The sequence below is a fragment of the Peromyscus leucopus genome, chromosome 1, assembly GCF_004664715.2.
Source record: "Peromyscus leucopus breed LL Stock chromosome 1, UCI_PerLeu_2.1, whole genome shotgun sequence".
In the NCBI taxonomy this organism is placed as follows: domain Eukaryota; kingdom Metazoa; phylum Chordata; class Mammalia; order Rodentia; family Cricetidae; genus Peromyscus; species Peromyscus leucopus.
The window spans coordinates 97096026-97106652 of NC_051063.1; the positions used below are offsets into that span (position 1 = coordinate 97096026).

Here is a 10627-nt window from a genome sequence, read left to right on the forward strand (position 1 = left end):
TCTGCCAAAACTTGACATGTAGTCTTCATCTTTTGCTTTCAGGAGCTAGGGATTAAACACCCCCTCCATAGGAAGAAGCTGGTTTTAGCAGTGAAAGCTATCAATGCCAAGCAAGAGGAGAAGTCTGCATTGCTAGACCACATTTGGGTGACACGTAAGGACAAGTGTATATTTATTAAGAATGTTTCTGGCCGTTCTGAAGGGCAAAAGAATTTCCCATTGAATATATGCCCCAAAGATGGCAGCATTTTTATGAAAGACGGGTGGATTCGTAATGCTTTGGGATAAAACAAGGGCCTCAGAATGGTCATTTGTTGCTTTTCCCCTTGGCACCCACATTGTCTGTTCTCATAAATCCTAACACATCTGTTTTTGTAGGGTGGCTTGATGATATTGGCTTACCCCAATACAAAGACCAATTTCATGAATCGAGAGTTGATGGGCGAATGCTGCAATACCTAACTGTGGTGAGGATTTTCCCTTCAGTATTTCTGTTATTGTAGTGAGCATTCAGTCCAGGTGTCCCCATGGTAGTCATTTTAAACTTGGTTCTCCTCCCTTCCTCATATTCTTAAGGTCCTGAAATAGTATCACTATTACATAAGGCATGCCAAATGCCAAAGTACAAACCATGGTGGTAAGTGAAGATGTTGAGATGTCTCTGAGCACCTTTCTGAGATGTGGAAGGTGTGTCTGTGTTTGGTCAGGAAAGAATTGCTGGACTCTTGTGTCACCTTAGAAACTAGCTTGTCAACCAGAACCTTTCTCTTCCAGAATGATCTACTCTTCTTAAAAGTCACCAGCCAATTACATCATCTCAGCATCAAATGTGCTATTCATGTGCTACATGTCAATAAGTTCAACCCCCACTGTCTGCACAGGAGGCCTGCTGATGAGGTGAGTGAGTATACTAGTTGTCCAGGAGGCCCTGAGTCAGGACACCTGAAATATCCTGTGTGAGAAAATGAGGATGGCATCATCATAGAATGCACAATGGTGCTTAAGATTCTGGTACCTATAAGTCCCCTATTGCCTATACTTTGTGTCTAATGGTATTGTCACTGAACTGCTGATCCCCCACCCTCACTCAGGGTAGTTAGCCAAGTCATCATAATGGTCCAGTGATTTGTTATGACATAAAACATGGGGAAAAGGAAAGACAGTAAGGAAACATGGTGTCAGAGGAGGCAGAGGAAGCAAGGTCCAGGGGATCAGAGAGCACAGGGTTACAAAAGTACTAAACAGTTCAGAGTGTGTTACTCTTCTTGCTGGTGCAAGATTAACTAGCCTTCAGGCTAGGCTAGACATATAGGATCTTACTAGAGGGGAACTAGTGTCAACAAATGCAAAGGACCACATATGTGTAGTACACATAATAATGTTCTATAAACTTCAGGACTTCCCTTTGGGCCCCAAACTGAAGGTCTGTGGATCACATTGACCTCCTCTGTTATGGGTAACTGGCCTGACTCTAATACTTTAGGGATTTAAAATGCCTACCTTTGCTTTGTGTCCTCTTACTTCCTTGCTATTTAACAAATAAATCTTGCAAGCCTTCTTCATGAGTGCTGAGTCTTTTGAAGCCCACAAGGCCATGTGAAAACATATAAACATTACTGTATTTTATAAAGATTGATTTTATTTGTGTGTGTGTATATGTCACATATATGTGGGTGCTCACAGAGCCCAGAAGAGGATGCCTGATCTCTTGGGGCTAGAATTATAGATGGTTGTGAGCCACCTGGCTTAGGTGCTGAACCTGGGTCCTCTAGAAGAACAGTAAGCACCTACAGCTTCAATATCTTAATGTGGATTTCCTTGAAAGATTTGCCCATGCCAGGGAGTACTTTTGCCTAGAAAACACTTGGCTCATAATTGGATCTTTAAAATTCTGTTGGATCACTGAATAAAAACCTATATGTCTTTATGTATTTCTGCCAAAATTAGCCAGAAGATTAGGGCATAACACAATAATGGAGTCAGATATTTAAGTATAAACATTGCAGCAAGATTCAATAAGATCCTAATTCTTTAGAACTGGGCAGGCTCTCAGGCAAGTGGCCTGGTTGGCTGGGGTTGCTAGGCCTAAGAACCTGCTGCTCTGGTGAAGCATCTGGGACAAGACTCTTGAGAGGTGCTGACCCCACACAGGACAACATGGAGCCTAATTTCTCCACTCTCCTCTATTACAGAGCAACCTTTCTGCTTCAGAAGTTGTGCAGTGGTCCAACCACAGGGTAATGGAGTGGCTGCGATCTGTGGACCTGGCAGAGTATGCACCCAACCTTCGAGGGAGTGGCGTCCATGGCGGCCTCATTGTGAGTGGCTCTGGGCTAGCCCACATGCCTTGGTGTGAACTGGGGCATTCCCAAACCACCTTTCTGTCCTGGTTTTGTTTCTGTTGCTGTATTAAAAATACCCTGACAAGAAGCAACATAAGGGAGAAGGGGTTTATTTTAGCTCGACTACCTGCTTCAGTCCATCACTCCAGGGCAGTCGAAGTAGCAGGGGCTCAAGACAGCTAGTCACATGACATCTGCAGTTCAGAGGAGAGGGTAAACACATGAATACTTCTGCTCAGTTCCTTTCTTAACTTTTACACCACCCGGAAGCTAGCTCATGAAATGGTACCATCCACGTTCAGGATAGGTCTTCCCACCTCAGGTCTCGCATGCAGGCCAACCTGTTCTAGGCAACCCCTCCTTGAGACTCTCCCCAGGTGACTCTACTGTGTCAAGCTGATGACTAAAGCTAAGCCTAATACTTTGTAGGGGCAGGGCAGTCTAGTAAAAAAAAAAAAAAAAATGAGGTACTTCATGTGAACCATTTTACAGAATTTGAAATCTCAAAGTATTTCTGGTTGAGCATTACTGTACCTTACAGAAAGAACCAAGATGGCTTCTGCACGAACTTCCTCAGCTTCAGTCCAGAGAGTTCCAGTTAGTCTGGTGATTGCATTAGATCAGTCCTGAACAAGGCAACTCCACCTGTTCCCAGAGGAACACGGGGGCTGGGGAAGTGAGGGGGAGGTCACCATACGCAATTTCCTGATTGCTATGATATGATCTTTATCACTACCTAGCTCTGTCAAGTGTCAAGGCCAGAAGGGAAGTGTGGAGGTGGTGGCCTAGATGCCATCAGAGAAGACTGGAAAAGAGCCTTATCACAGAGGCCCATTCCCTGCTAGCCTGTGAAGATGAGGTTGTCTATCAACAAATGTGCTAGTCTGCTCAAAGCCAGGCCTTGTGCTGGGGAGACAGAGTGGATGGGACACAGAACACAGCTTACATTCCAGAGGTACCCAAGGCCCAGGGAACAAGTTCTTGCTGTCCCCTCTAGGGCCCTCTACAATGGTCACTGTCTAAGTTTGTCTGTGTTTTCTTCTTAGATCCTAGAGCCACGCTTCACTGGAGACACCCTGGCTATGCTTCTTAATATCCCCCCACAGAAGACGCTCCTCAGGCGCCATCTGACCACCAAGTTCAATGCCCTGATTGGTCCTGAGGCCGAACAGGAAAAGCGAGATAAAATGGCCTCACCAGCTTACACACCTCTGACCACCACAGCCAAAGTCCGGGTGAGCTGTCAGAGCCTTTGTGGGTGGGTCCCTGTGGCCTGCCTTCTGAGCCTTATGTTTGGCAACTGTTAGTTCAGTGCCTGGACCCAAACCAATGAGTGCAGCCCTATATGAGGAACATGCTTGGTTTTTGCTGTCTGTTCCTGAGGTCTGTTTGTCTTTAGTAGATCCATTCCCTTCTTGGCCTAAGTCCCAGGAAAAGAGCACAGGTTTCTGTACACAGGAAACATGTACAAGAAGTAGCTCTTCTTGAGAAGCTGTTCTCTACTCGAGTTCTGCCAAGCAGATGAGTGCTGGGTTCCCTTCAGACAGGCCCATCTGTGTGCCACAATGCCCTGGGGTCTGACCATCTTGCTAGCACTGGGAGTGCTCCCGTAGCAGCTGGTCCTGCTTTTTGTGTTCTATGATGAAGCCACCATACAGCTGACCTAGTACCATCCAAGCACTTGTCTCATTCTCTGGTCTCTGCATTTTACAAAGTCCAGCTTGAGTCACACCATCCTCAGTCTGAATGAAACTAAACGCAGGTCCACAGATAACTCCAGAGGCCTAGCTGAACTCTTCCTGAGCAATCTTCGATGCCTGTGGCCTAGCCACGTCTCCTATTCACATTCCACTCTCTAAGGATGTAGGATAGGTAGTATGTCTTCGGGAGTCCAGCAGAAGCAGTGTAAGGTAGGTGAAACTCAGGCAAGGAAGAAGACCAATTGGGCTCTCCAGGGTCCAGAGGTCCTTGGGGCTCTGGGTATTCCTCATTCATATGCCAGCAGCTGTGGTCAGACAAGTCCCCCGTGCTTGACCTCAAGTGCAGACAGTAGCTTTCCAGGGAACCCCTCTGTCCATCTTGGGAAATAGGAAGTCACTTTGCAGGGGGCAGCAGTCCTGAGTTTGGGGCACAGCCTTGGAAGAGCATCTCTCGGTGTTCAAGGTTATTCATCTGTCAGCCTTGCTTCAGCAGAAAACATGTCATCAAGAACTCTGCTTCCCACAAGCACTTTCATTTCTTTCCTCCTGAGCTAGCTCCCAAATATATTGTCAGTCACTTCTGCACACTGACCTGGGAGCTCCTTTTCATCATCTTGTATTTGCTGTTTCAGCCCAGGAAACTCGGATTTTCACATTTTGGAAACATGAGAAAAAAGAAGTTTGACGAGTCTACGGATTACATTTGCCCCATGGAGCCTGGCGACGTGACTAATGACAGCCACAGGGTCTACGGTGTCTACAGGGGCCTCAGTCCCCTTGATAACCATGAACTAGATGGGCTGGACCAGGTGGGACAGATAAGCTGATGCCTGCCGACTGCCTTCTTTGTGCACGGAGAGCTTGCAGTAACACCGTGTGTCGCCATATAACTGCACTTCACCTCCATCCTTGTGCATTTGTATACCTTTGGGTTGGTCTGTCTACACCCCTTCAGGATGGCCGGGATATGCAGTTACACAGCTACAGAAGGGACAGACTTTGGGGACTATAGCCAAATGTGGACTGAGGGGAAATCACCTGAAGATATTTGTACATGTTGAGTAATTCTTAATATCCATATTTCAGCTGGAAACATGTGAGCAGAGGGAGGCCCAGAGATGCTGGGCAACCCCAAGAGGCTCAGCTCTCCACACTGCCCCTATGCTCCAGCTGAGGGAAGAATCCAAGTGCCTTAGGCCTGTGGGCCATAGAGTCTTAGCTGAGATCAAAGCAACAACAGAGGGTATTGTAGGCCATGATGATAACATAATTTGATTGTACCTTACTATGGGTGGCCATTTCTTTCTGGTAATAAAAACAGTATTTATGTAGAAAGCATGAAACATCTTTAATTTTGTTGGGGGAAGAGAGCCCGGCATGGCTGGGGGTAGAGTGATAACAACAACTACACCAATTAAGGGCCAATAGCTTAGGATTCAACCAAGGGAATGGAGCATCTGTTAGAGGAGTCTGTGGCCCTGTTACCTTGCTTCATTTCCCTCTGTGATGCTTAGAAGCAGCTTGGGTGTCATGCACACCCTGGCTAGAGGTCACATCTGTCATACAGACCCTAGGTGGTTTTTTGTTTCAGCAGCATGAGCCTCAGAGTAAAGGGTGGGGAGGTGACTAGGCAGCCTTTCTGTCAAGACTCTGCTTTTCCCATCTTACCCACTTTTTGTCTCCCGGAAGAGCAGAAACAGAGCTGCTCTCTTGCTTTAGACACTGACTAGCTGGTAATGGGCCCGCCAGATGGGCTGTGTCTGGCCGGAGACTGACCAGGGAAAGATGTGTACTCTGCCAGTCTGAGCTCCTGCTCAGGAAATTCCAGTTTGGGCCTGGCCAGCTTTTGACTCCTAGGTCCAGTGGGCTTCCTCCACAGAAGAATAACAGCAGTGTTACAAATATCTGGAAGTGAGGGCAGGGCCACAGGCCCATTATGGCATTCTGATTCTGCCTCAGGTACAGGCAATGCTTAACATTTGGCTCTTAATATACACAGAAGACTCAGCCATGGTCTGTTATCCAAGACTGCCACGTCCCCTGAAGTCTAGCTAGTGAGAGAAGTGGGCACAAGCTTGCCAGGTGGCAATACTAGTGTTTGGTTCTGGTACCCAGGGCCACTGAACGGCCAATGCTGTTGTAGAGCAGCTCAGGCCAGGTTTTGTGCCCTGTTGGTCATGTCCTAGTGAGGAACTGCATGTACCTGTTTTCAGACCTTGCATGGAATTGTATTGCTGTTGAATCTCTGTGTGGCCTCTTGCAACTCCCGTCCCCTTAGTGGACCTGAGTTTTCCCTGCTACAAGGGTTGCCCTTGATGCCTCCAAGTCTGCAGCATCCAGATAAGGAAGACCAAGTAGGCCAGCAGTGCCCAAGGAGAAGGAAGGCAAGAAAAGGAGGCTCCTGTGCCATGAAGAGGCAGCAGCCTCCTGATGATGTCCTTAGACCACAGCTTTGATATCTGGGGGTCCTGTGCCTAGAAATCATCCTCCGTCCAGTAGTTATTTGGAGGCTTTCATCCCTGAGAAGTAGCTGGACCACTGGACATGTGCAGAAGGCTGCTTCTGACACGTTCTGCCTGTGCCCTGCTTCTCCACACAGAGTGCTGATGCTGAGTGTGGCTTCAGCAGAGCATGTACATACAGTGCAGGAACTGAAACTGCATGTGTCTCACCAGCTGTCACTCCTTGGGGCCTCGAGCACACCATGCCCACGCTCCAGGGAAGAATGTCCTGGAGAGGGCAGACCTGAGTAGAAGGGGCTTTGCATGCTGCTGTCCCTGCAAAGCATAGGCTTCATTCCTGTGTGCTGATCAGGTTGCTGCCCATTTTACAGATGGTACCTTCTGAAGTCACCGTGACACAAATAGGGCTCCTCTCCCAAGACATCCACCGCCTCACGGTAAGATTCCAACCACCTTCCTTGCAGCATGGCTAGTGAAGCCCAGTAAGCTTGGTGGGGTGATATTCATCATGGCCACAGGACAGGAAAGGATGATGCTTGATAGTGGGTCAGAGCCTCAGCCAGCCCTGAGGCACACAGCAGCTGAAAGGCCTCCTCCATTGGCCTGTTGCTGGGCTCTGAGCCACCACAGGGCATTGGAGGCTCACAGGCCTTTCATCAGAGTCAGCCTGAACATACAAGGTGCTGGATCCTTTCCCTGGTCTCAGATCTGGTAATGATATAATGGTGCTCAAGAAGTTCTGGGTCAACTGTCCAGCCAGATCAAAGTGCTGGCTCACCTCTAGCCCAGTGACTAATGTCCTGCCTTCTTGGCACAGGAGAAACATGCATTCCTACCACTCCTCTGATATCATGAATATGTTCTGCAAGCTGGGAGAGCCTGCCATGCCCAGGAATACTAATCAGTCCATGGCGAGGCAACTTGGTCCCAAGGAAAGAAGAACAGATTTGTGGGGGTGGGGGTGGGTGTAGGAGTGGTTCAAGTCATTGCCTTTTACTAGCTCTAGGAGCCTAGGTATGCCATTGTTCCTCTGAGACTGGCTTTAGTTATCTGTAAAGCAGGGATAATGATAGCCCTCTTGTAAACCACATGAGAAGACCAGAAATACCAACAAATGCCCCCCCCCTCCCCCTGGTTAAAAAACTGCCTAAAGGCAGGATGGAAGAGTCTCTTATATCTAAGCAAGACTACGTCAATGCAACAGGCTTTGTCCCTTGGCTCATACAGGGAAATGTCTCTGTACAGTCTTGGATGTGATCTCCAACAAACCTTTGCTGGTCTTGAAATAGTAAGTTTACCTCTAAGATGAAAGGCTTAGTTTTATCTTGCGTATATGTATGTACTGGTGGTGGGGATTTAACCTAGGACATTATGCAAGCAAAGCAAGTACTTGTGTACTTGTGTACACCAAGCTTCACCCCCACCCCATTTTTACCTTAACATTACTGTCTGTTCAGCACTCAATGCGCAGACTCCCTGGGACATGATAGCTTTGCAGGTCAGTGGTGTGGAGATGGGCCACTCCCATTGTCCCTCTGTTTCTTGTGCAGACGCTGCAGGATAGCCTTGCCCTATAGACTGTTAAACTGTCCTTTTGGCTATGTTCTTACAGACTCTACTGAGCCAGGACCAACTACTGAATGACTCTCCTGGCTGCCCCTGATGCTGATGACTACAGATGACATTCTTCATGACTGAAAGAAAGCCCAGGGAGGCATGCGTGGGACCTGAATGTTTGCCTCACTGAGGAGTTGGCACAGAGCCATCTACAGAACCCAGATGTGGCTCTTTGGGGTACCTCAGATGTAGGTGCTGGCAGGAGCAAAGGCAGAAGGATGAGACAGGTGCCCAGAGGTTCCCTGTGTACTTCAGCATCGTCAATGATCGCTTTTCACTACATTACATGGAGCTTTTCTACCTTTTATACTTTTATATACAAACTGCAGACACTCTTGTAGAAAGGGAAGTGAGGTATTAAATGCAGAACAAAGGCAATGAGCTGTTAGTTCATAAAAGCCTCTGCTTGGAGGAAAAAAAAAAGTGTGCAAATTGTTCTGATTGTCCTGCAGTGGCTGATTGAAGTTGCTTTGGGGATGGGGTGGGGTAGGGGATTCTCTGGGGCTACTTCATAAGAAGTATGTATTTTCACTTCCGGGAGCCTGGCCCTGACAACCAGGACTCCTGTCTCGATCCTCTAGCAGCTTCCATCCATCTGTATGTGCAGTGGGTGTCTGAGCAGAAGTGTTCCCAAGACACCAAGGTGACATGACACTTTCCCTCACCAGCCTCAAGTAGTGGCTGATCAAATACCTCCCCCTAGTGGACAGTCTTAAACACAAACACTCCCCCCCCCCCCCCCCCCCCGTTATACAAGCCAGTTCTGTTACCTTGATACCTCCAAGGGAGGCACCCACTAAACCCTCGTTCCCTCCCAGGCCGTGGCTGTTCCATTCCTGCTTTGTTATCTGATCGCTGCCCATGACTTTTTACTGGTCCCTCACCACCTTAGTTGGTCCCTGCCAGACATTCCCCACGCCTGTCACCTTGTCACCATTATGCTTTGAATTTGTTAGTCACAGAATGCTCACAGATGGGCCTGCCAGTCCCGTTCCATCATCCCACCAGCCTTTGTTGAGTCCACTGATTTGTCTTTGCTTCACCCCGTTTATTCTTTATTCTGGTTCCAAGTCAACTCTGCCCTTTGGGTGCTGTCTGCCTTTGCCGCCGAGATGTTCACAGCCCGCTTTGAGGTTATGTGCCATTTTGCCATGCACTGGTACCCTCTGCATAAACCCGCTGAGCCACTGTAGTCGGGGTGGGCTAAGTGAGTTCCAGTTGTCGGATTGCTTTTGCAGTATCCTTGGTCTTCCGTACAGATGTCATTAGCGCTTTCTCCTCCAGTTAGGAAAGCCCAAATGTCTTTAGGCTTTGTCAGATGTCCCCTGGAGGGGGAATCACCCCCTCCCAATTGAGAACCCTTAGGCTGAAAAATAAGGTCAGAGTGGAAGGAAGGCCCAGGGAAGGAAAAATCCATGAGGTCGAGATAAGTCCAATGGGAAAAGGCTTTGCAGCTGGGCATATGCCTGTCATCCCAGCTACTAACAGTTGGGAGGCTGAGGCAGGATGACTGTGGCTTCACAGATGACTTGAGCTACCGAGTGAGTTCAGTGTCAAGTGGGGCAATTTAGTGAATGGATGGGAGTGCTTTCCCTTGGGCTTTCCCCACGGAGTGGATCAAAGGGTGAGTGTCTCTCCCAGGCCTGCCTTGAAACTGTTTGGCCCCTGTGGATGAGCTTCAGGGGTACAGCAGAGCTCCCTGGAGCATATTCCTCTCCTCTTTTTTTTTTCTTTTTGGCGCCCTCCTCACCTGTGCACATTGAGCAACAGACCCAGCAGTGAGTTCTAATACTGCTGCTCCTATGCTAGTTTTTATGAAAGGAGAACAGACTTAGAATTAAACAGACCCAGGTTTAAAGCCAACTCTGCTACCCACTGTCTGAATGACTTGGGGGACATGTAACTAACTGTGTCTGTTTCCTCCTGTGTGACTTAGAGAACAAAATCTCCACAGAATCTCTGGCCTGTTCGGAAGGAAATATGAAAAGAAGTTGCAGTGGGCTTACCCACTGAAGAAGCCGAGCAGCAGTGCGTTATTCTCACTCTGAACAGCAGGTGGCGATAGCAGTCCTGTATCATGTAGGTTGGATTTGAGGCACAGCTGCTGGGTATGGTGAATTGTAAAACTTAAGTCTAACCATGCCTACCTTGGCCCAGTACCAGGATGGAGTACGTCACCTAGAGAATGCTAAAATACAAATATTTCCCCATGTCTCCATCTGCTGTACAAAATTCAGGGACTAAGGAAGGGATTCCTACTACCTACTGTGAATTTACTGCCCTTACATATAGGTTTTTAATCCTATTTGTGTCTCAAAGCGTCCCACATGGGAAGGAAGAACACAAAGGCCTTTGCCCTCTTGTGAGTCATGCCTTCAAAGTGGAGAAATGTAAAGAAGGTTCATGAGTGGTTAGTGGGAGCGATGGAACCCCATTTGGATCCTGCTGGAATTCTACCTAGGCAAGTTCTGGCTGCCCAGTCCCTACATATTCATACACTGTGAAC

General features: G+C 48.0%; 1 protein-coding gene across 3 annotated transcripts in view; it reads left to right on the plus strand.

The window, feature by feature from the left end:
* The window catches only part of LOC114710235 (liprin-beta-2), a 41638-nt gene extending 33094 nt beyond the window's left edge, over nucleotides 1-8544 (plus strand). The window contains exons 15-22 of one of the 3 annotated variants that reach the window (XM_037211722.1): nucleotides 43-154; nucleotides 379-467; nucleotides 775-897; nucleotides 2193-2318; nucleotides 3389-3577; nucleotides 4675-4851; nucleotides 6876-6941; nucleotides 8117-8544. In XM_037211722.1, coding sequence (XP_037067617.1) covers nucleotides 43-154; nucleotides 379-467; nucleotides 775-897; nucleotides 2193-2318; nucleotides 3389-3577; nucleotides 4675-4851; nucleotides 6876-6941; nucleotides 8117-8167 — 933 coding nt within the window. In that variant the 3' untranslated portion in view covers nucleotides 8168-8544. Of the gene's footprint in view, nucleotides 1-42; nucleotides 155-378; nucleotides 468-774; nucleotides 898-2192; nucleotides 2319-3388; nucleotides 3578-4674; nucleotides 5381-6875; nucleotides 6942-8116 lie in introns of those variants that run through there. The other 2 variants (XM_037211716.1, XM_037211717.1) reach the window with 2 other exon arrangements.
* Nucleotides 8545-10627: the final 2083 nt, after the last annotated feature.